The sequence below is a fragment of the Papio anubis genome, chromosome 2 (assembly GCF_008728515.1).
Source record: "Papio anubis isolate 15944 chromosome 2, Panubis1.0, whole genome shotgun sequence".
In the NCBI taxonomy this organism is placed as follows: domain Eukaryota; kingdom Metazoa; phylum Chordata; class Mammalia; order Primates; family Cercopithecidae; genus Papio; species Papio anubis.
The window spans coordinates 40518504-40544888 of NC_044977.1; the positions used below are offsets into that span (position 1 = coordinate 40518504).

Genomic DNA, 26385 nt, shown 5'->3' on the forward strand with positions numbered 1-26385 from the left:
TAGGTTTTAAATTAGTTGTGCTTATTCTTTATTAGGTATTGCAGGAATCTACATATATATACTCAAACTTATATTACATTTAGGTTTCACATAACAATTAGACTTCCACACAGAAAACAAAGTCTTTGAAAGACTTGCTTCAATCAAAAAATAGAAAATGGGGTTCTGTTCTAGGTAAGACAGAATAAGCAAACTCTATTTTGTCTTTCCCAGTGAATGCAGCTAAAAAACCTGGACAGGATGCATGAAGTGGCTATTTGAAGACTCTGAAAAATTCATAGTGAGCATCTTGAGGAAGACCGCAATGTGAAGAACCATTGAATTAGCAGTTCCCTTCCATATCCCCTTGTCTGAATGCAACTCAGCTTAAAACTCAGAAGTGCGAACAGAAAACTCCAGAAGGCGGCCTGCAGTTCTGGTTCATGAAACAAGAAAGGGGGCTCCCGAATACTTGGAGATAGCGTAGAAATACAATATTTTTCCTTCTGTTGTAAGCCAGCCTCTGAGCAATTTCATGATAGTTGTGGCAAAGGCGGTAACACAAGCAGAATGCTCAAAAGCAACAACAGTCCCCAACCTTGTTGGTACCAGGGACTGGTTTCATGGAAGACAATTTTTCCATGGACAGGTGTTTCAGGATGAAGCTGTTCCACCTCAGATCACCAGGCATTAGATTCTCATAAGGAGCCTGCAACCTATATCCCTCACAGGCACAGTTCACAATAGGATTCATGCTCCTATGAGAATCTAACGCCTCTGTTGATCTGACAGGAGGTGGTAATGCCCACTAACCTGCCACTCACCTCTCACTGTGTGGCCTGGTTCCTAACAGGCCATGGACCAGGGGTTGGGAACCCCTGCTTATGAGTACAGAGGAAGGGAAATTTTTCCGATTGATAGAACTGTATCTCAAGATGGTGGGGCAAATTCCCATTGCTTTTATTCTTTGTCCTTCTACCACTTGGCCCTGGACATAGGTGCAGTTGTGCAAGTGCATGAGAAAATTTGGCTTGGCGACCAAAAAAGGGAGCCCCAGCAAATCACAAAGTATGGCAGAGACTGCAGAGAGGGTGAAGTGTGAGAAAGCAACCCCATGAAGTAGTTCATGAATGCCTGAGCTCATTGTCAAAGCTGTGCATGCATAGATTTTATCCTCCTTAGCATACCAAAGACACTGAAAACTGAAACAACAGAGATAACACCCAAGTCACATACTGGGTGTTGCACAAATATAAAATAAGTGAAACCATATGAAGTATGCTCTTAGATCATGATAAAATTAAGCTAGAAGTCAATAGTAAAGAATAACTTGAAAGCCTCTAAATACATGGAAACTAAGTAACACATTTCTAAACAGCCCATGGGAAAATCTCAAGAAGTATTAGAAAATATTGTGAACTAAATGAAAATAAAAGTAAAACATTCAAACATTTGCAGGATGCAGCTAAAGCAGTGTTTAGAGGGAAATTTACAGCATTAAAATGCTTGCATTAGCAAAAATGCAAGGTATCCAATCAGTAATCTAAGAAGCTATAAAGAGAGAACAAAATAAAGCAAAAGCAAGCAATAGGAAAGAAATAAGAGCAGAAATCAATTAAACTCTATATGGAAAAACAATAGAGAAAAATCAATGAAGCCAAAAGTTGCTTCTTTGGAAAAAAAAATCAATACAATTGATAAACCTCTACAAGTCTGACAAGAAAAAGAGACATAAAATACCAAAATCAGAATGAAAAAGGTCATATCACTACAAACCATGAAACTATCAAAAGGCCAATAAACAAATACTACAAACAACTCTATTGATATAAATTCAAAAATTTAATGAAATAGATGAATTCCTTGAAAATCACAAACTACCAAAACTCATCCAAGATGAAATAGATAACTTGAACAATCCTAATTACTAAAGAAGTTGATTTTGTGGTTAAAAACCTTTCAAATAAGAAACCTCCAGGCCCAGATGGTCTCTTGGTAAATTCTGCCAAACCTTCAAAGAAGAAATAACACCAAATATACGCAATTTCTCCTAAAAAATAGAAGAGGAAGGAATACTTCCAATTCATTCTATGGGGCCAACATTATCCTCACACTAAAACCAGTCAAAGACATTATGAGAACAGAAAACTACACACTAATGCTTGTCATGGATAAAAATCCTGAAGAAAATATTAGCAAATCAAATCCAGCAACATATAAAATGAGTAATATACCATGACCAAGGAACGGAAGGCTGGTTCAATATTTGAAAATCAGTGAATGTAATCCACCAATATTGAAAATCAGTGAACGTAATCCACCATACTAACAGCCAAAAGAAGCAGCCACATGTCCATATCAATTGATGCAGAAAAGGCTTTTGACAGAATTCAGTATCTGTTCATGATATTAATAAAATTATCAGCAAATTAGGGATATAAAGAAATTTTCTCAACTTGATAAATGGTGTCAACCAAAAAACCTAAAGCTTACATCATACTTAATAGTGAAATGACTGCTTTCCCCCTAAGATTGTGAATAACACATAGATATTCACTCTTATCACTCCCAGTTAGTACCCTTTTGGAAGTTGCTGCCAGTGTGATAAGGCAAGAAATAAGACAACAAGCACACAGATTGAAAAGGAAAAAATAAACTTGTCTATGTACAGCATCCTAAGGATTTTACTAAAAACTCCGGTCACAGGATACAGGTCAGCACTCAAAATCAATTCTGCTTTTTTATACTAGCAATGGACAATTTGAAACTGAAGTTTAAATATACCATTTATGGCCAGGTACAGTGGCTCATGCCTGTAACCCAGCACTTTCAGGTGGATCACCTGAGGTCAGGAGTTCGAGATCAGCCTGGCCAAGATGGTGAAACCCTGTCTCTGCCAAAAATACAAAAATCAGCCAGGTGTAGTGGCACATGCCTGTAATCCCAGCTACTTGGGAGGCTGAGGCACAACTGCTTGAACCTGGGAGACAAAGGTTGCAGTGAACTGAGATCTTGCTACTGCACTCCAGCCTGGGCAACAGAGCAAGGCTCAGTCTCAAAACAAAACAAAACAAAAAACAATTTATAATAGCTTCAAAAATATTAAATAATTTGGTATAAATCTAATAAAACATGCACAGGATTTGTATGATGAAAGCTACAAAATGCTGATAAGAGAAATAAAAGAAGATCTAAATAAATTTAGAGATACATTGTGTTCATGAACTGGAAGATGCAACAGAATAAAGATATTAATTCTCTCCAATGTGATCAATAGGTTTAATGCATTTCTAATAAAAGTCCAACCAAAATTTTTGTCAATATAGACAAGCTGATTCTCAAAATTTATGTGGAAAACAAAACTATAATAGCTAAACAATTATGAAAAAGAATAAAGTAGAAGGAATCATACTGCTCAATTTTAAGACTATAATCAAGACAGTGTAGTACTGGTGAAGGGACAGACACATAGATCAATGGAACAGAACTAGAGTACAGAAATAGACTCATACTAATATGGTCAACTGATTTTTGGCAAAGGAGCAACAGCAATTCAATGGAGAAAGGATATCTTTTCAATAAATGGTGCTGGAATAATTACACATTCATATGCAAACATTAACCTCAACCAAAACCTCACATCTTGTACAAAACTAACTTAAAACAGATCATGAATCTAAATGTAAACTTACAAAACTTAAAATGTTTTATATAAATGGTTTACTATAAAAATGTAAAACCATACAATCTGTAGAGGAAAACATAAGAGAAAACCTGCATCATCTAGGATTAGGCAAAGAGTTCTTAGACATGATATCAAAAGCACAATCCACAGAAGAAAAAAAGAGTAATCAGACTTCATCAAAATTAAAACTATTGCTTTGTGAAAGATACTGTTAAAAGGAAAAGATAATCTATACACTGAAAGAAAAATCTTTGCAAATCAAACATCTTACAAAGTGTTACGCAGGGGAGTACATTCCTGTGATTCCTGCAACCTTTCAAACCAATTGTGAAATAATTCTGGGCTTACCCATTTGTTACCAAGACGCCAGTGGGCACCAAATCCCTGTTGAGAGCTTCCAATGACCAACGACGCAAGTTTTGGGAGGACTTCTTATTTGTTAAGTCGTGTACGAAAATAATACCTAAAATAATCAGAGAAAAAAATGTTAGTCCCTTAACAATTCCTCTTCATTTCACAATTGGCCAAATGAAGCTTAGTAAATAGAAGCATTAGGTTGCTTAATGAATCTAGCATTCTAGTATGACTAACAACTCAGACACAACTATTTTAAAATTTCCTCTACAAATATTTATAAATAATTAGCCATAAACTTTTCTCTGTCAGTTTTATAACTCTTTATTTTACAAGGGCTGACGAAATGCCATTAAACTTTTAGCAGATCTTTACTTCATTCAACACTTCTTGAGTGCCTACTCCATGCCTGTTCCTACTTGTAGAACCACTTCATTAATCAAGAGAATCAAAACTACTTCAAGTACATATGAAATTATTCATCCAAAAAGCTATGTTGTTTCTTCACTGTACATAGTACTGCCATAGATACCAGTACATACATATATTATTTATGCTCATTACTTATACTCATTAAAAATAATACTAAGTAATGAAAATCTACTAAAATAGTACTGATTTGATACAATTGCTATTCTTTAGCTGACAAAATAGTGTCCTGTAGATCACCTGAGGCTAATCTACTCAAATGTCTAATTTTCTAGTTCTTTGAATAATGTTTAGTCATGTAAGCTTCCTACCTATAAGAGATTTAGTTATGAGAGCAAAGGAAATATGCCACTACAAGAGAGTGGGTGGAGACATTAAATAGTAAAGAAGTATGAATAGTAGAAAGTACATGCACGGATTTCGATAGACTGAGAAAAATAACAAAATGTAATGAGGCCCAGAAATACAATAAAATACAACTGAAGAGAATCAATTAAAATCCTAGATAGAAAGGTAAATCCGGGAATTAATTATTACAGCAACATATAGACAAAAGAGGAAAACCTTTGATGCCCACTAGAATTTAGGATATCATCTTATGGTCAAAACACTATAGGTTTCAAACTCCCAACCCTTTTCTATATTACCCAGATTGTGAATAGGACATGAAACCAATGATCCCTCCATCTTCAAGAGGTGGTATGTGTCAATTTGAAAAAGAAAAGCAGAAGAGGTAGAATTAGCTGGCTTCTACAGTTTTTACAGCCATCTGTGTAACTAAAGGGCTTGTACAAGCTATAGTTGAGTTGTTTCAGCCAGCTTAGATAAACCTGCATCTCTTCTGGTGTCTGAAACTAATAGAGATCAGACACTTGCCCTAATAGCCAATTGTACCCACTCTTCCTTCCTCAATGAGGGGTTTTAATCAGCATCAATGGCATAGATTTAAAAAAAGGAATAAAGAACTACCATTAAAGACCACAGCTAATATTTATTCAGTACTTATGTGCCAAATATTGTGCTTTACATGTGTTACCTAATTTAATTTTCAGAACAGTCCTATGAAGCAAGAATTATTATTATCTTTATACACAAGAGAAAACTGAAGTTCAGAGAAGTTGAGTAACTTGCCCTTGGGCACATGGTAAGTCAGAATTTGCACACAGGTAATCTGACAGTAAAGACATAAAGACTAGTGGTAAGCAGAATAAAATCTCATTTTAGGGCAAACAACTGGCATATATTTTCTGCCTTTCCTTTTCCCCAGGTTATAAACACGGCAAAACTACAGGTGAGAATTTTGGACGGGGGAGTGAAAGGATTACAAAGGCCTAAGTTGGCTATTAGATGGACAGGGAAAACTTTATTGAAGATCTTTAGGTAAGACTTTTGAGCTTTTAAGGGCATTTGAGCAATTCTTTCCCCTCTATTCTTCTCTTTCATTTGGGCTGAGAGTTCTGCTTTGCAGAACATGCTAGAAGAACTAAGGCGGGCTGAGATGAAAGGAGTCAGGGTGATGGCAAATGGTAATATATCTTAATCTTAAGGGAGAGAAGTAAAGACACTTCATTATTTCCTTCTGAGATTACTAGCCTAGGTTATCAGAGAGGGAAGAATGTAGGGTATTAAGGGATGAAAGCTATTGCTAAGAATATGGACTTTGTATTTGGACAGAGTGATCCTTATGTTCAGTTTCTTAGGAAACTAAGGTTGGTAGATGGAATAAAGAACTTTGAGTGCTTCTACTGGGAGGAATGTTCCAGAGCTAAGGTGAAAGAACACAGAAATAGGTTTTTCAATAAATGTGATTTTTTTTTTTTTACTTTTAAGAAATGGAAATATATCTCAGTCTTATCTGTAAAATCAACATGGATATATGCAATTCTTTCAATAACATTAAAGGAGACAAATCACTAATGAATAGTAGGTATAGAAGAGATAAACAAATATGGATTAGATGGATTTCTTCTTCAGCACTTACAAGTTTACAACTCAGAATTCCATAGCTTCTAGGATTTGGGTGGTATTTATCTCTATTATTTATTTATAATTTTAATAAATAAATTTTAATAAATTTTAAAATAAATTTTAATAGCCTAAGTTGGCTATTAGATGGACAGGGAAAACTTTATTGAGGATCTTTAGGTAAGACTTTTGAGCTTTTAAGGGCATTTGAGTACCCTTTTCCCTTATTTTTTCTCTTTCATTTGGGCTGAGAGTTCTTGCTTTGCAGAACATGTGCTAGAAGAATCAAGGCGGGGCTGAGATGAAAGGAGTCAGGGTGATGGCAAATGGTAATATATCTTAATCTTAAGGGAGAGAAGTAAAGACACTTCTGTCTCAAAAATACCTAAACATTGAAGGTGTTATATATTCAGACTTCTCTGTGCCAGATCAGATAGATATCTTACTTTGACAAGTAATTTTACTGATACAAGTATAAGTCTAAACTAGGTTTCACTTCCCTCTCTTTCTCTAAGAGGTCACCTCACACTATACTAGTCTTATTATTGTTTGTCTTATTTATATGCATTCTATTAATATATACCATTATATATACTTTTCTGCACGATGATGGCATATATTAAGGTCATCTTATAACTGTATTTTGTCTCATTTATGAATGCTTTGTTTCTTTATTAAGACTGTGACATTTTCAGATAGAATTCTGAGCTAAATAGGATATGAGTCTGAACTGACACATCTCATTCTATATCCTATAATATGTATCCAGTGAAAAGAACCTTCTCTACGTCTTTTTGTAGAATCTACAACACCTCATGATATGGGAAGACATCAAAAGAGGAATATAAGGAATGAACATACTGAATAAATGTAATGCTTACTTAATATTGAGTGAGATCTAAGCACAGCATAAATGAGGTCTATTAATGGCTATGCATTTACCATGGGGGAAATGCCAACTCCTTTGGTATGTTAATCAAACAGAAGTTGGAATTATGTTTCACAGTAAAAACAGGTTTTAAAAATGAATTTTTAAGAAGACTAAGAAAGAAACTCTATTGGCAAATCATAAGTATAAGCAGTTTAGTCTCTTGATATAGAGTAGGTACTCTATGAAAGGAAATTATGTCCTATATTACACACCTCCATCTGGAAGTCTGCTCCAGGTATTTGAATATTTATAACTGGATAAAATTTCTGCACCCATAAAGACTCCCTTAAGCAGCTCTTCATAAGTAGCTAAGAAAGAGCCTTAAGGCTCTTTCTAAGGGGCAAATGAACAAAATCCCTCTATCTCTGTGATATCTGGCTTAAGACTATGAGAATCCTATGGTCCTACTGTACTTAGTCAACTCACTGGAGAGATAGCAGCCCCAGAGGACAACATTTTAAGTTCCATGTTTTATGTCAAGTATCAAAAATATGATTTTATTTCTCAATATTTAGTTTATGACAATAATATAAATAGAAACACTTAAGACAAAGCACAGGTTCAATGTTCTGAATTAAATTAGATGGCTACAATGTAGAAACACAAACTGGAATGTACTATGCAGATTTAAATCAAGGGTTGTGAGTACATTACATCTTTCTCAATATAAGATGAGTCTGGCATGCTATGGCATTCCATATCAGATGATCTATACTCTTAGACCATTAATATAAGATAGAAATTAAAAAATGCTTTACCATTTACAGAGTTGTAGAATACTGCTCTTGTGCTTTTCACGCTGCTGGCACTGCCCACAGAGCCTCCAACATCCCATAATTCTATGTAGTAGGTCTTCTCTTCTGGGGTTCCTTCTTTGTAATCATGAACCTAACAAATCAATTAAAATAATATAGCCACTAAACAAACTAGTAAGTACCCTTATTCCAGTTTAAAGCATTTCAGCATCTTACTCTGAGTTTCTGATCGCTACTTCTTATCTTTTAAGCTAACTCTCTTTAATACTTTAAAAATTTTTACTCCAGAGGACCTTTTGGTTAATTGATCTTAACATCTTTCACAGCTCTCTGTTCCACTTCCAAAGCCTTACCACCCTCTTAACTAAGCATAAATTCCATGATCCATCATTACAGTCACTCCTTTGCCCCCTCTCATATTGCATTCATCTGACAAAATTCCACTCTGGGTTATATCCACCTTTTGCCCTCTTCCATGTCTACAACCCAGCAACCGAATGTGGAGCTCAGAAAAATACGCATTCAAGATAAATGGATTCTTTCTAAATTTAAGTGTACCTTTGGAGCTGTCTTTTAATTAATTCCACAGTTAATTTACCATTTTTCTCTTCCAGATAACTATTTCATACTTATTATTCTTTTTAAACTTCCAGTATCTCTTCCCCATCCTCAATCACAACTAACTTTGCTTCCTATTGCAGAAGCAATTAGAAAAGAACTTCTACAACCTGTTCTTCCTGTATTTATCCACTTTCCTCCATCTGTGCCCACATAATCTGCTTTCTTTCTTGTTGTTTTCTTAGGCTGCCTGTGTCCCTAAGGCTAAATCCTCTCTCTATGCATGAGATCCCATCCCCAGTTTCTTGCTCAAAGATGTAATTCTATCAGTTCTCCCCTCTCTCCCTTATATCATTAAATTTTCCTTCTCAGCTGGATAATCCTCACCACACAATTCAATTCTCAGCATACAAACATGGCATAATTTTCCTCATCTAAAAAAAATCTTTCTCTTGACCTCAAGTCCTCTTCCAGCTACCATGCCACTTTCCTTTTCCTTTTCACAGCAAAAGTCCTCCAAAGAGTTGTCTATTCTTAGTGGTAATTCTTTTCTTCACATTATCTTTTGAACTCATTTCTATCAAACTTATGCCCTAATGACCCCAATGAACTACTCCTTGTCAAGGTCACCAATGACCTCCACATTGCTAACTCCAATGGTCAATTAACAGTTTTCATTTTACTCCACCATTTGATCCACCTAGTCATTTCTTGTGTCTTGCAATATTTTTTCACCTGGCTTCTGGGATATCACACTCTTCTAGTTTTCTTCCTATCTCATTGGCTAGTGCTTTTCAGCTTCCATTTGGGTTCTTCTTCTCTCTCTGATTTCTAATTGCTAATGTGTCTCAAGGTTTAGTTCTTCAGTCTCTTTTCTTTTCTATCAATACTTGTTCTTGTGGCAATTTCATCTAAAAGGCAGTTTTATTCTTCCAGTTACTTGGGCCAAAAACTTAAGACTGATCCTTGACTCCTTTCATATTGCATTATTGCATTTGTCAACAAGTTTTGTTGCTTTGACTTTAAAAAAATATGGCAAAAATCTGTTCATTTCTCCCTATCTCCACTATTACCACCCAGGTCAAAGTCTGTATCTCCTTGCCTGAATTGATGTAATGGTCTCTAACCGATCTCCCTACTAGAGGCATCCCCCAACCTCCCTGTTTGTCTTCCATACAGTAGCTAGAGTGATCCTTTTAAAATGCAAGTTCTATCATATGCCCTTTTGCTCAAAATCCTCCAATGACTTTCTCACTCACAGTTATCTCCAAAGACTCTCTTTTCCTTATGTCTAGGCTCTACAGGCATTTATTGCCTGTACTGTATAACTATTCAGAAACAAATTATGATATGTGGCAAGCAGATTAAAGTATTCTGGTTCCTGAGTACACATTGGCATCTTCCAATAATTAATTTTTTTTTAAAGAAATATACATGCCAGTCTTACTGAAGCAGGACCTTTGGGATTAAATACTAGGCATGTATATTTTGAACAATTCTCCAAATGATTCTGCTGTAACCCCCTCATTAAGAACTGCTGCTTTTATAGAATGGGACTATTCTGGTATCAGGAGGCCTAGATTCTACTCCTTGATTGCCACTGATTATCCTTGGTATCTTGGAGCCTCAGTTACTTTGCCTATAAAATGAAAGAGTTGTATTATGTGATTTCTAAAGTATCTACTGGCTTTGACATCATAATTAAAAAAACAAAATCAGTAGTTAAAACAGATGTCATAAAATGCACTAAAACTCACATACTACATTCAACTTAATGCTTTACACTTTTACTTATTCACATTTTTTTCGTTCAAATCCTTTTGGCCAAGGAACAATTTAAATAAATATGCTACTCTATAAACAGCCACATTAACATTAAGAAGACAATTATCAGACTGACATCAAAGACAGTATGACAGAAAAATGAAAACAGCACAGTCACAGCAGCTGAGGACCATTTGGGATAATGGAAATTAATTTTGTATACTACAATAGAAGGCATCACTATTTTGTTATATGGCAAAAATAACTTATAATATGTGATCATGCCAAGTCAGCAATAAAAAAGTTAAACCAAGCAGAAAAAACACACGTTTTAGCAGATTTCTAAGCAAAACAATGAGAAAAAGCAGTATGAGGTCTTATAAGGAGTAAGTTTTCTGTCATGAAAAAGCTCAGCCACTTCAGTTAAGTCTTTCCGATCCTACCTTCCTTCTGGGCCCAAATCAACCAGAGCACGTTTTGCACTCCTCCTATTTGCTTCCATAGCATCCTACACACCTCTATCATTTCACTAAGCACACTGTCTTATTTATCTACTGATATCTCTTCTTCTGGGCTCTGAGTGTAAGGGCAGGGACCATGTATTATTCATCCTTTAGCCCTAGAAAATAGCATATCATCTAGCATATATTAGATGCTTAGACAGGTTTGTTAAATACATGAATACATTTTGGATAACTCATCCTCCAGGTTTTTATTACATTCAGTTTATTATTTACCAAATTCCAGTGTTTCTCCAGTACAGTTCCGAGAGCAAACTAAATCAAAACCAATAGGAAGTTTGTTAAAAAATACAGATTCCTGGACTGTCCTTGAAGCTTCTGGGATGGGGCTCAAAAGTCTGTATATTTTTTTTAAGTTCCCTAGGTGATTCTGATACATGATTAAGTTTGGCAACCACTGCAGCACACCATTTTTTTCTCTAAATTATTTCAAGTGTTTAATGTTGCCTCCTCTAAAAGACTGTAACTCCTCTGAGAACAGCCACGATCCAATATAAATTTCTAGGCAGCATACCCTCTTAGCCTTGCACTGTATCAAACCTGTTAGCCAGCACCTTTCAGGCTATGCATATTCCCAAGCCAGACTGACTCACTCATCTATACTCTTCTCTACCACAAATTACCTTTCCTAGTCAAATCCTTTCCTGTTTCCTTCTGAAATCAGAAGATAAGGTGTCCTCCTTCCTTTCCAACTTAATTAATACTGGCTAAGTTTAACCTAATTCACATGGAATGAATCCCAATGACTTTAAATCAGTAGCTTACAGCTTGTAGTTATGACATCACATCTTTCATATGTGTGAGTAATCTCCAAGGGAAAGCCTGACATTATAACAAGTATTGCTCTCGACACAGTAAGTAGTACTTTGGTGCTATACTGAGAGCCCAACATGATGGGAGGTAACGCCAAACTATAAGAAGTGTGTTTTATATTTAAAGCAGGTCATTGAGGATCTGATACTTAGAGTCACTGCAGACCTTACAGCTATACAAAAAAGGATTTTCTTAACAGGAAGCAACAGTACAGCTGATCATCAAATGGAAAAAGGAATACTTCTCAACGATGCTGCCACTTTGGACCTTCTCATTTATTCAGCTTTTGACTTTTTCTTGAAAACAATATTAAGACCTATGTACATAAGGTTTTGTTTCATTTGAAGAGTTCATTCATTGTAACTTTTAAAATGCAGAAACACATTGAGAAAGAAAATGACACACATCAAGAAAGAACAGTGGATAGTGTAGATGCTAATAAGTTTGGTTCAGTATTTGTACCTGCAGAATCATTATTAAAGAGAGGAAGGGAGGTAGGAGGTCTTAGGAGGGAGTTGGTAACAAAGAGAGAAAGGTGAAAAAGACATACTAGGAGAATATACCACAGGAGCAGAAATTAATTTCTCTCATTCACTGCTATACTTCCAGTTCCGTGTCTGATACCAAGGAAGTATGCAACATATGTACTGAAGGAACAGATGAACAAATGAATAGTGTCAAGGTTACTGCTAACTGTCTCTTCCCTTCTGGTTACTGCTCTTTTGCCTTCAGTCAAGCTTAATGTTTTCTAGTTTTAAAAAAGCCCTTCACTTTCCCTTCCATTCTGTAATCATTTGCTCCTTTATTTAATGTCTAAACTTTGTGAAAAATTGATTTAAACCTGTCTCTGTTTCCTCTCTGCCAGTCATATCATTTGGTTTCTGCCACAAATATTCCATTGCACTTTCATAGGTCAGCAGAGACTTTATCATCACCATATCCAGTATTTTTTTTCCTCTCTCAGTCCTCATATTGCTACTGTTTCAAACTAAAAATCAGTCCCTCTATGAAGTTCTCCTCTCTCTTTGCTCTTGTAGTTCATTTTGGCTATCCTCTTATTTCTTTGATTAGTCTTTCTCTGACCCCTCTTTTCCCATCAACTCTCTAAATATATCCCAAGATTCTCCCCACCTTTTTCTAAATTTTCTCTTTTAGAAATTGAATCAGTTCTAGTGGTTCAGGATTATTTCTATAAATATGATTCCAACTCAGAATTGTCTTTTGAGCTTTAGCATTTCATTTCCAGGACAGTTCCAGTTGGCTAGCTCACAGATACCTCCTTTCACCATGTTTGGAACTGAACTTACTATTGTTTCCTTCTTTTTCACCTATAATATGGCCCTCTTCTTGGGGACAGTTCATCTAGCCACTTACTCAAGCCACCCATTCAATCATTAGTGTCTAGGATAATTTTACACTTACTTTCTTGAACTATTATAACACTTATTTTCTATATCAGTGCTGTCCCCATGGAATTTTCTACAGCCATAGAAATGTCCAATACAGGCTGGGTGTGGTGGCTCATGCCTATAATCCCAGCACATTGGGAGGCTGAGGCAGGCAGATCACTTGAGGCCAAGAGTTTGAGACCAGCCTGGTCAACACGGTGAAACCCTGCCTCTACTAAAAATACAAAAATTAGCTGGGCATGGTGGCACGTGCCTATAATCTCAGCTACTCGGGAGGCTGAGGCACAAGAATCTCTTGAGCCTGGGAGGCAGAAGTTGCAGTGAACCGAGATGGTGCCACTGCACCCTAGCCTGGGCAACAAAATGAGACCCTGTTTCAAAAAAATAAAAAAATAAATAAATAATAAAAAAAGAAAGAGTGGATGAAATGTCCAATACAGTAACCATTAGCAACATGTGACTACTTAGCAATTGAAATGTGGCTTGTTTAACTGAGGAGCTAAATTTTTAATTTCAGTCAATTTAAATTGCCACATGAGGCTATTGGCTACTATATTGAACAGTATGAGAATTTTTTTTTTTTTCTTAATACTGTTCTGGAACAAGAGGCAGTACAGAGTAGTGATCAGGAACACAGTTTCTTGAAGCAGATTGCCTGGGTTTGAATCTCAATTCCATAACTTACTAACTATATGATCCAGGACAACTCATGTAGCGCCTCTGTGCTTCAACTGCTTCTATGTCAAACGAATAGGGGCACTAATAGTTTCTGCCTCAGAGGGTTGTGAGAATTAAATGAATTAGTATGAAAATGGATGCCTAGCCAAAGTAAGCAATAAAAAGTGTCCCACCTCATATGCTTAGTGAAGATAGAGACTATTCCTTTAACTTCTCCCCAGTGCCTGTATATTGATATGCTGTCCAAAGAGGAATTCAATAAATATCAATTGTATGAAATGTGTAAACTAGAGAGTTAAATTACCATTGAAGTGAACTAGAAATGACAAATCAATTTTCTTATTTATAATTTGTGAAAAGATTAAATTTGTTAAGTCTTGTTTTCATAATTAAGAGTAGCCATGCATTTATATTACTCCCATTAGACTTGGGGCAGCGAAGTTAAAGACAGGAATGAATGAAGAATACTACAAAATAAAACTTTTCCTTCTTTTCTCTTTAGTTCAGTTGTGAACACCTCTGTACTAAATACTAAATCCAAAATTTTCATAATTACTGAGCACATACATTAAACTCATTAGCTTCACCTGGTACTTAAGATTAAACAATTACATCATCACCGCTATCATCTCTATCTTTAGTTGGCTCTTAATAGATTTGAAGTAAAAGAGGCAACTGTTTCTAAGAGTTTTGAAAAGTGTGTATTCATGAATCTACACTAATTCTGGAGATCCCTTCTCACAGGTTTCACTAAAACAAACACTATAACTGCAATATAAAAGCTGCTACAGGTAACAGTGTTCTCCCAAGTTATTTAGGTAAAGGCTTTATAAGCTTCAGTTATTCTTTCTATAGAAAAGAACTGTTCACTTTATTATAACAACAAAGTGATTTACATGTCTATGACAACTTTCCTTAAGGTTATAATTTAAAAATGCCTCTTACTTATGTTGTCACTCAAGCAATGCATTCTTCTAAAAAATGGAAGACGTGGCCAGGCTTGGTGGCTCACTCCTGTAATCCCAGCATGTTGGGAGGCCGAGGCGGGTGCATCACCTGAGGTCAGGAGTTTGAGACCAGCCTGGCTAACATTGTAAAACACTGTCTCTACTCAAAATACAAAAAAAGTTAGCCAGGTGTGGTGGCACATGCCTGTAATCCCAGTTACTTGGGAGGCTGAGGCAGGAGAATCGCTTGAACCTGGGAGGTGGAGGTTGTAATAAGCCAAGATCGCACCACTGCACTCCAGCCTGGGCAACAAGAACAAAACTCCATCTCAAAAAAAAAAAAAAAAAAAAAAGACAGACGTCAACTGGCTTAAGATACAATGAACAGTAAAGCAAGTCATTTTCAGCTGTGTCCCATTCTTCCACAATAATACAATTCAGGTAAGACTGTCTTTAAAGGAATCAATTAGTGCCACACTCATTCCAGTAAACCCAGTCACATAATTATATGACATTTGACTTTTTGTTTTGTTTTTGAGACAGAGTCTTGCTCTGTTGCCCAGGCTGAAGTGCAGTGGCCTGATCTCGGCTCACTGTGACCTCCGCCTCCTAGATTCAAGCGATTCTTCTGCCTCAGCCTCCCGAGTAGCTAGGATTACAGGTGTGTGCCAGCACGCCCAGCTAATTTTTGTATTTTTAGTAGAGATGAGAGTTCACCATGTTGACCAGGCTGGTCTCGAACTCCTGACCTCATGTGATCCAATGACTTTTGGCTTCCCAACGTGCTGGGATTACAGGTGTGACCCACCGCACCCGGCCCCAAAGCAGAAGTTTCTAAAGGGAATTACTTCTAAAACTTGGTCAGCGTCTTGAGAACTAACTAGTAATCTCATGTTGGCCTGCTCTCTGGGATTTTGCACAAAAGCATTCCTTGCAGACAAAATCAAGTCTCCACTCTCACATACAGGGGACTGCTGAGATAAAGTTTCTTTTGGAAACTTTGCCACCAGCTATACTCAAGATATTTATATCCCAGTTATCCTCTGTTACTATATATATTGGGTCCTTAATTGGTCTCTCATATTCTTATTCCCAGACTGCTTTTGCTTCCTCTACCCATCATTAAACTCCTAATTGTTTTCTTCTCCAAATATTTCCACTTTTCTCCTGGAATCTTACTCCACGGTTACAAAATTCCATTATATCCTACCCTCAGTCTCATTCTATTAACAAATCTCTGCTTCTGCCTTGAAAACACAACTTCTTATGTCCTCTCAGATAGATGCTGTTCACTTTTCAAAATTCTAATTACCTTGGAGTTCAGAAAATAGGAAATGCCTTGCTTACTCTCCAAAGCTACTTCTAGTGTGTTATTCCTCTACTCTTATATTAAAAATCTGTCTTCTTTAGATGCTCTGGACCATCAGCTATACTCCCTTCCCTCCTTGTCTTATCGTTAATATGTACTAGCTTCCTATTAGCATCTCATTCTTAGTCTTGTCCCTCTGTTCTATAAGTCCTGTCATTAAACACTTCTATATCCACTTGGCGATCTGATTCCACACCTTACCCAGTATTTCTCAAGGCATTATTCACCTACAACAGAATCATCAAGATGCTTCTTAAAATGCAGATGCTTGGGCACCAATCATAACTCTGAGTCAGAATATCTGGGGGCAAGGCTCAAGAACCAAATAAAAATACTAAGACTATCAGACTGGTCATCAAAACAAAATTTAGTGTATCTTACTTATAAGAGATATCCCATAAATGTTAGGACACAGAAAGTACGAAAGTTGAAATATGTAAATAAGGTAAACCACACAAGCACTAACTAAAAATAAGTTGGCTTTAACTATTTTAATATCAGACAAAATAGTCTTCAAGGTACAATGTATTACCAGATATAGGGAGGGGCATATTAAAATAATAAAATGTTAAACCCTTTAGGAAGTTCAAACAATCATAAATTAGTACTCATCTAGTAATATAATCTCAAAGTATATAAATGAAAAATGGACAGAATTAAAATGAGGAATAGACGAATTCACACTTATAGTTGGAGATTATATTACTCATTCCTTAGCAATTGATAGAAAAAACAGAACAAAAAAAAACCCCACCCAATAGAGATGGAGAAGATTTAAAAAATGATTACCACATATTTAGAACACTGCACCCAACGATTACATAATATACTTTGTTTTCAAGAGAATATGAAATTTTTATCAAAATTGACCATAAAATTGGACATGGAGCAAATCTCAACAAACTTCAAAGGATGAAAGCATACAGCGTATATTCTCTAAGTACAATGAAAGGTAACTGAAATCAATCATTAAAAGATAATAAACATTGTCAAATGTTTGGAAATTAAGAAGCATATTTAGAGTTATTACAGGACTGCAAGGTTGGTTTAACATTCAAAAAAATTAATCAACATAATTTACCACAGTAATGGAATAAATCAGGAAAATCATGATTATCATGAAGAGGCGACTGGTAAATTCGACACCCATTCATGATACAAACTCTCATTGTAAGAGGAATAGAAGGACATTTCTTTAATCAAATATACCTATAAAAAACCCTCTAGCAAATACTTTACTAAATAGTGTTATACTGAAAATTTCCCATGAGATGGGAATGAAACAAAGATGCTTGTTGGTGCCACTTCTATTCAACATGGTACTGGAGTTTTAGCTAATTCAGTAAGACAAGCGGGAAAGAAAACCAAGACAAGAAGTGAACAACATGAATAGAATGCATGCTGGGTGGGGATAGGAAAAAGGAGTAGGGCAGAAGGCAGGGAAGGGGCAGAAAATTGGACTAAAGTTCAATTACAACTTCACATTGTAAAGCCCTAGACCATAACTTCCCTCTTACTAAGCTTCTCTGATCCCTCCTACAAACCTGTAGACTCAATAAAGCACATATTATTGACCTCTGTTTTCCAGATGATGTAACTATGCCTCAAAGAGGTAAACTGATTAGTCTAAGGTCACTCTTTCAGAAGTGAAGGGCAATTGACTCAGGAGGTGAGGGTTTAAATCTAAGTTTCTTTTCAATATGTCATGCTCTTTCACAGAATGGGAGCTAGAAAAATCCAAAGGGAATATTTGTTCAGAACTTGCTATTGGGTCTCCCAAACCTAAATAAAGTTGCCACTGAATTTAGGAATATGGTTGGCCAAAATGACACAAAATAGGTCAGCTCCTACTTCAAACTTATAGAAATGCTATAAAAATATTTTGAGACAGAAAGACTAGACAGAGGAGAGACAGAGACTAGCTCAAGAGAAAGTTAGGAGAAAGGAAGGAATATCCCCAAATGCTAGAAATGAAGAAAAAACTTAAAATCAGAGTGAGAAGTGGGAACTGACATAGATTCAGATATAGCTTCAGGGCTGGTGCCTGGAGTCTTAATGCCCATCCAGGAATAGCAGACCTGTTTTCCAGCATTCAAGGCAAAAGTATATGTGGATGAGTGATGAAGACTAGACTGTAGTTGCCTTTTTGAAATCTGGACCTTTGATGAGCTGCCCTGTGAAAAGAGAGGTGGAAAAACATTGTCCACAGGCTCAGGGAAATGGCAAAAACTTTCAGTCAGGGGCCTCAGACAGAAGGTAGAGATAAGATAAATGGTCCACAAGAAATGGAAACTACAGGTCTGTGCTGCAATCAGATGCTGGGGGAATTTACATTACCTAGATTTACATTATCTGAGCTGAGAAATTGAAATCCTTAGGGTCTTGGCAATGACAGAAATGAAAAGGCACTGTATAGGGATACTTTCACAATATAGCATACAGCACTTCCAAAGGGAGAGGAAAAAAATCCTGTTGAAGATGTGATCATCTTAAAGAATTACAAGCCATACAAGGAGATACATTTCCATGAAGCAGAGTAGCATATATAGCAAGAAGCATAGCTACCTCTCCTCCAGAAAAAAATAACTATGTTAGAAATGATTAAAATAAAAAAACAGACACCATAATGAAGGATCAGGACATTTTGGAAAATTTTTACATTTTAAAAAGAACTAAAAGGAACATCTAGAAATTAAAAAGTATAGGTACTTGGGATGAAAAACACTGTAGATATATTAAAAAGCAGATTAGATATAATTGAAGAGATTCTTAGTTAACTGGAAGGCAGATGAGTACACCATCCAGAAGGCAGCAAGGAGAAATATTAACAGTTATGAAGAACAAAAATCTCATAGAAAGCCAAGAGGAAGGGATAGAAGAAATGAGGGAAGACAGATAATGACTTAAAATTCTGAAGAATAAAGACATGAGAACCATGACTAATTCTGAATAGGATGAATAAAAACAAACCTACACCTAGATACAGGTTAGCAAAACAACGAAATAGCAAAGATTAAAAAAACACAAAAAATATTTTAAAAGCAACCAAAGAAGAAATTACCTTAAAAAGGAATAATAATTAGGCTGATGGAAGATTTCTAATCAGCAGCAATGTAAATCAGAGCTATGGAACAATAGTTTCAAAGAACAGAAGGAAAATAACTATCAATCTAGCCAACTACGTTGCCTTCCCTATGTTTCTTAACATAAAGGAGAGAGGTGTGCCAGCAGATGAGAGACTTGTCAGAACTAGCTGGCATTAGCAAGGACCAATGATATCTGGGAAGATATTTAATTTAATTAAAACTATACCTAATTCCTAAACACAAGATGGAACAAATGACCCAGACATGAAGCTCCAGGAGCTTTTGCCTTTGCATTATATTTCTAGCTGAAAGCTGGCCATCTTAATAGCACAAGCTTAGACAGAATTATTTACAGAGGATGCTATGTGAACTCTAGATAAATAGCATAGTGATTAAAACTGAAGTCTGTGGCATCAAACTGTTCAAATCTTGACTTTGCCTTAGTTTCTGCACCTACACATCTCAGTTTTAAAAAGGTGAAATAAGAAGAGACATGTAAAGCAACTGGCATAGTACCTGGCACATAGTATGAATGTAACAAATTCTAGCTATTGCTATTAATCTTGACCATAGTACTGTAATTTGATCATGTAACCAGAAGCAGTTATCTTTAGTACAATTATTGAAAAACTAAAATATAAAAGACACATACTCTGACATCCACTGAGCAGCCCACAGTCCATGATGGATTTCCCAGTACTTGATTTTGGCATAGAAGATGGACTAATGAAGATTTTCCAACACCTGTAAGAGATACAAGAACTCTAGTCATGTAAGAGACGATGCTGAAATCTGTTTTGGAAAGAGTAAGACTAATACTACACAGGAATAATGTTAAGTAAAGCATAGTTGTTAGAATGCCATACCAACAATATAAGCTTCACTGAATAAAGTGAAGATGGTAAAAGGCAGTGGTTCTCTCAAATTTAGTATCAGAATCACCCAGAGGGTGGGTTAAAACATGGAATGCTGGGCTCCACCCCCATACTTTCTGATTTAGAGGGTCTGTCTTGGGGACCAAGATTTCTAACAAGTTCCCAAGTGATACTGATACTGGTCCAGGGGTCTCACTTTGAGAACCACTGGTCTAGGGCAATTTCATATTAATGAATCCCTTTCCTTTTGAATGATTTAATCAATTTAGCCTATTTTAGAATTGCAGAATCTCAACAGATCTTAGAAGTAATCCCTCTCTCCTTCACACCAACGCTGAGGTCCCCTCCATGGCATCCTGTTAGAGGGTCTTCGGTCTTCCAGACTGAGCTTGAATACTGTCAGTGAGAGGGATTCACCATTTCACAATTCTAAATTTAGACACTCCAGTTCTCCCACATGGTGATTTAAAAAAAGCAGCCAATCACTTAGCCCAGACTTAGCTTTTGGAAAAAAGATCAACTCCCTCTTCTACATCACGTCCCTTTAAGTCACCATTTGATCTTCTTTTCGATTTCTTGGGCTTAGGGAAACCTAGTTATTAATGCTAAGGATAGCATTCAGAGATTTGTATCAAGCGGAAAGGGAATGAGCTCTTCCTCTACATCCATGTGTGGAGTCACTCACGCATTAACAGCATTTTTGGGGTTCCATTATGACAAACATGGTTGGTATTTTTACAAATCACTAGTTTTATCAAAAATTTAGATCATCTCTTTGATCCTACTGTGTATGAACCTATTGTTTATGTTAATTTTTATTATTAAAAGTTACATTTACAACCTAGAAAGTATGCACAAATGAAGGCCAGGCACAGTGGCTCACATCTGTACTTCCAGTGCTTTGGGAGGCTGAGGCAGGAGGATCACTTGAGCCCAGGGGTTTGCGACCAGCCTGGGCAACATAGCAAGACTGCATCTCTACAAAAAATAAATATTAAAGAAATTAGCTAGGCACGGTGGCCTGCGTCTGTAGTCCTAGCTACTCAGCAGGCTGAGGCAGATGATCCCTTGAGCTCAGGAGTTGGAGGTTGCAGTGAGCTATGATCACACTGATGTACTCCAGCCTGGGTGACAGAGAGAGACCCTGTCTCTCTAAAAAAAAAAAAAAAAAAAAACAAAAACACCTTAAGACTACTGTCAACATGAAGGTTTATTTAATTCCACATGAAAAGTTTTTCTATGAGCAGGTGGTTATTGTGATTATATACACAGTATACTTAAAAACAATAAAACAACATAAGCCTCTGCTTCCATAGCTTGTTCTGTCTGGAATATCCTACCCATCCTCTCCTTTCCCTCCCCTCCCACATTGGCCTGGTGAATTTACCTTTGGAGACTCAGCATCATTCTAGTTATAAAGTATTTTCTGACCCCACACAGGGAGAACTAAGCATAACATCCACTATCCTCTGGGCCTCCACTGTACCCTGTACATTTTCCTACAGAGCACTTAAAATACATTATCATATGTGTTTGCTTATAGGTTTTATCAACTCTATTTAATTTTAAGTTCCTTGAGGGTTCTCATGCATCTTTTTTATCTTCAGTACTTAGATCAGAACCTTAATTAGAATTTATTGACTAAAAGTTTCCATATTATTCCAAAATCTTCATAAACATTTAAAGTATCTCCATAGTACTTCAAAGAGTAGACATAAAAATTTACTTAACCATTCTTCCATTATTAGATATTTAGGGTGTTTTGAAATTTTTGATATGCTAGTGAAAGGTTATTTCTGTTTAGACCTTTGTTTAAAACTAAAATTATGTCCTTAGTATACCTTCCCAGAAGTAAACTCAGTACTTAAAAGGAAACATTTGAAGTTCTAGATATGTATTGACAAATAACTTCATGGGGTTATGCTGCCATCAGCCATACACTTGAGCCTGCAGGTCTTGTTGCACCTCAACAGTATCATGTAGTTGGTTTTTCATCTTTGTTAACCTGATAAAGGAATAAAAGAGACATCTTGGCCAGGCGCTTTGGCTCACGCCTGTAATCCCAGCACTTTGGGAGGCTGAGGCAGGCAGATCATGAGGTCAGGAGCTCGAGATCAGCCTGGCCAACATGGTGAAGCCCGTCTCTACTAAAAATACAAAAATTAGCCGGGCGTGGTAGTGGGCACCTGTAAGCCCAGCAACTTGGGAGGCTGAGGCAGGAGAACTGCTTTAACCCAGGAGGTGGAGGCTGCAGTGAGCTGAGATCGGCCACTGCACTCCAGGCTGGGTGACAGAACAACACTGTCTCGGTGGGGGGGGGGGGGGGAGTGACATCTTACTTTAGTCTGCATTTCTTTACTTTCTGATAAAGATCAAAGATTATCACTATGATTATCCTGGCAAATCAGTTGTTTTTCCTCTCATAAATTCTCTGTGGATCTGTTCTGTACGTTTATCTACCGGGTTTTAGTGTTATTAATTGATATGAGCTCTTTATCTATTAAATATATTAATCATTTTATGTATGTGTAATTGAATCAAACATTTTACCAGGCTTCCCTTCATTCTTTTAATTTTTTTACATAGAAACATTCAAGATTTTTAAACACTCAAAATTATATTTGTCATTGAGTTTACTGCATTGTATCTGATATCTGTAACTTTTAGGATATACCATTGATTCTGTATTTGTAAATAGGTTTGTTTATGTTCAAGGAATGTATCTAGCCACTTAACTGCTTGATGCAACACTTGAGGCCTAGTTTAGCTTAATTGTGTTAGGGTAAACATTTCTAGGCAGTAAAATCGTATAGCTCTCCATGAATTAACTGCTTTGGGTGATTAAGTATTAGCTAACACGGGATGAAACCCTAAACAGTAAGAACAGTTGAAGTGCTAGGGAATAATGGCTAATTTCATTTCTTTAAGAATTTTGGGAGCTTCTGACTCTATGTTTTCACCTTTAGAACTAAATTGGATCAAAAGAATGCACTTGACGTACTTGGGGGGAAAAAAGTCCCAATATAAATAAATGTCAGCTCCAAATACAGCTATTTGGTAACATGTTAAACTAGTCCCTAATCTCTGAAAGAAAGAGAAAACCAGATGGTAGTGAGACTTTCAGGGTTCTTCACCAAATTACCAAATATCTCAATAGGATAGAAAACAAATCTCCAAATATCAACTCATTTCTTTCTTCTTTTTATTTTTATCTTTGAGATAGGGTCTCACTCTATTATCCAGACTAGAGTGTAGTGGCACGATCCTAGCTCACTGCAGCCTCAAATTTCCGGGCTCAACTGATTTTCTCACCTCAGCCTCCTGAGTAGCTGGGACTACAGGCGTGCAACACCACGCCTGGCTAACTTTCTGTATTGTTTTTGGTCGAGAGAGGGTCTTGCCATGTTGCCCAGGCTGGTCTTGAACTAAGCTCAAGCAATCCACTTGACTCAAACTCCCCAAGTGCTGGGATTATAGGCAAGAGCCACCTTGTCTGGCTAAGTCATTTCTTTATATATTTGTGAAACCCTCAAAATTTTATGAGGGAAATGGTCTTTATTTAAAAATAAACTTTCAGGTTTGAAACAAAGGCAGAGGAAGTGTAAAAAGTGTATTCTAACCTGTCAGACTGTGTACTATTAAATGACAGTTAAAAGGAGACTGACAAAATTGCCTTTTAAAAAGATAAAAAGACAATAACTAACTTTGCACATAAAGGTTAACATTAGTGAATGTGTGACAACATCTGCACATAAAGGTTAACATTAGTGAATGTGTGACAATATCAATCACTTTCCTGGCCATCACAGCTGTGTCTTCTGCTTCACAACTAAACCATAAGGGTGGGGGGGTGGGGGTAGGGAAGCTTATCAATTGCCTGATTACTTTTCCACATTTAATGTAGCAGCTAATTCTACTCCTGTTATATGATGCATTAATTCCACAGTTATAACCCCAGAACCTAATACAGTGCCTGCTGGAAAGAAAATAAATTGACTAGTTGCAGCAGTTTGTAATATGAAGGGATTGTTACATACAACAGAAAATGGAATTATAGAGGACAGAAAACACTCACTTAACATATCGTGAAGAAGTCTGTTAGTTCTGGATTCTAAATTCTACTCAGTGATACTCTTGCTAAGTCCCTTTAGGCCACCATTACTTTCTTTATCTGTAAAACTGAGTGATTTTATTAAATTAACTTTGGCACCACTTCAAGCTACCTGATAGAAATGAAGTCGACATAAATTGTGATTATGTTCATTGAGTTTTAAAAGGCAACTTTCTTAGGGGAATATTAAATAATGCTCTCTGTAAAATATTTCGTAATGCAAATAATACTCAGGGCAATGTGAAAACAGTCTTAACCTATCTTTGCCGGCCACAATTTTATTTAGTTTCTGTTAAGCTAGTTTTCAAGCCTCTCCACCTCCAAGCATCTAGCACAATGTCTCTGCTCACAACACACGCTCTTAGGCCAACTCCAGAAGAGCACATCTATAAAATGCAAGTTCAGCATTTATTGAAGTTACTAAGGAGAGATGAACTGGGGATTATGGAAGAAAAGATAAGGGCAGTGAGGTGGGGGCTGGAAATCCAGAAGTCAGCTGTAGTTCTCAAATGTCCCAGGGGTCAAAATAATTTTTCTTTGCATCCATTGAGATAAAAAAAAAAAAAAGAATTTTAACACTAGGATTAAATTCGGCTCAGCGTTAAATCCTAGCTGCTTCAGAATAAAACTCTTACTTTAATTTCTCTATCGTACAGTCTAGGACATAATAGGTTTTCAATGAAGATCAAACGAGAACCAGGAAGTCAAGAAGCTCAGTTAAGAATAAAACAGGACCACCACCCAATATGTCACTGCGTATTTATAACTTAGTGTTTAAGTTTGTGGACTCTGCGTTCAAAAGGATTCTGCCACTCACATCTCTCTGCCTCACTACTCTCATCCGTAAAATGTGATCATAGGACTAATCTCAGAATTAAATGAGTTAATGTATGAGAAGCGCTTGCCAGTTCACGTTCGTCAGTGCACGTTTGACTTCCTTAATGAACAAAATCTCTTGAAGGCACGGTCCTACTAACTTCTGTACCCTTAACATAGAACTCCATACAATACTCAATGCCTGCCTTTTTTTTTTTTTTTCTTCAAATAAAATAACTGACAATACACTCTAGGCTGCAGTCGTCTGGAAGACTGATGTGGAAAGCCGCGAAGGAAAAAGACCCGGGCTCCGCGACCCCCACCCGCGCGACGCCGCCGCCGCCGCGTCGTCACACGGAGCAAAGTCCCCTGGGAAGTGTAGTCTTCAGGACTTCGGAGGGACTTCAGCCACGGGCCGAAGAGCCAGGAAGTTGAGGCAAGGAAGGTAAGGGGAGGGTTACTGGGTAACTCAAAAGTGTCTGGAGCCCCAGAGGTGGGGTAAGACGCTCACCTGAGTCTCCCAACACCAGTACCTTCACCCGATCCAGGGACGCCATCTTGCCACTGCCTTCCTTGGGTTAACGCCTGTTCCGGGATTGTAAGCCAATCAGAGTTGGGCATGGAGGGCAGAGCTTTCAATTTCATTGGCCGCTCGGAGCGTGACTGTCTGAATCGAAGGCTTCACTGAGCTGATTGGCTGGTCTGGTAGCGGGGTGTTTCCCCAGCTGGTCGCAGGAATAGTGCGTTTTCTTTGTCGCGTAAGAGGCGTGGCTCATTTAAGCCGGTAGTTGAAGAGCTGAGGGCAGCTGTAGTGGGAGTGTTCCAGGATTCGCTGTGGTAAACCTTGTTCCCTGTTCCTTGTTCGGAGTTCCCTGGCCGGGCATTGCATTTCATGATTTCTTCTTCCTTTCGCTCCCTCTTAACTATCCTCCCCTATTGAATTACCCTCTTGCCTTGGTCCTCTTGGTTCTCCAAAGAACCATTGACCCCGGAACGGCCCGTGTGGGACCTCGGGTAGGGCGGGCTTGGGTGCGCCGAGTGTGGCCCTAGACCCAACTGGGAGAGTCCGAGGGCGTTTGGGGTCTCGGGGTCTCGCAGTGGGGAGGAGTGTATATCACCGAACGCGTCTCGTGGAGGGCAGCTGGGTCCGGAGGTTTCGCAGTAGTTTGCCGCTATGTGTTCAGTGAAGGCGTGGAAAGTGCCATGAAATGTGGTACCAGAACACCGCAGTTAGATGTGTAGAATCCCAGGTTGTTCTAGAACTGGAGTAGTGGTGTACTGAAGTAATCTAACTGGACTCTTCGCATCCAGCTTTTTTCTCCACTCTGCAGTCAGCGCAC

The 26385-nt window shown here is 37.3% G+C and overlaps 2 protein-coding genes across 3 annotated transcripts in view; one reads left to right on the forward strand and one right to left on the reverse strand.

Annotated features, from left to right (window-relative positions):
- The window catches only part of RABL3 (RAB, member of RAS oncogene family like 3), a 37677-nt gene extending 11965 nt beyond the window's left edge, over positions 1-25712 (reverse strand). For both annotated transcript variants that reach the window (XM_003893984.4, XM_021934080.2), the window contains exons 1-4: positions 25557-25712; positions 19896-19987; positions 8102-8231; positions 4013-4127 (exon numbers count right to left, since the gene is read on the reverse strand). In XM_003893984.4, coding sequence (XP_003894033.1) covers positions 4013-4127; positions 8102-8231; positions 19896-19987; positions 25557-25602 — 383 coding nt within the window. In that variant the 5' untranslated portion in view covers positions 25603-25712. The remainder of the gene's footprint in view (positions 1-4012; positions 4128-8101; positions 8232-19895; positions 19988-25556) is intronic.
- Positions 25713-25788: 76 nt separating this feature from the next.
- The window catches only part of GTF2E1 (general transcription factor IIE subunit 1), a 37219-nt gene continuing 36622 nt past the window's right edge, over positions 25789-26385 (forward strand). Inside the window, exon 1 of the mRNA XM_003893985.4 lies at positions 25789-25882. The gene's annotated coding sequence lies outside the window, so the exon portion shown is untranslated. The remainder of the gene's footprint in view (positions 25883-26385) is intronic.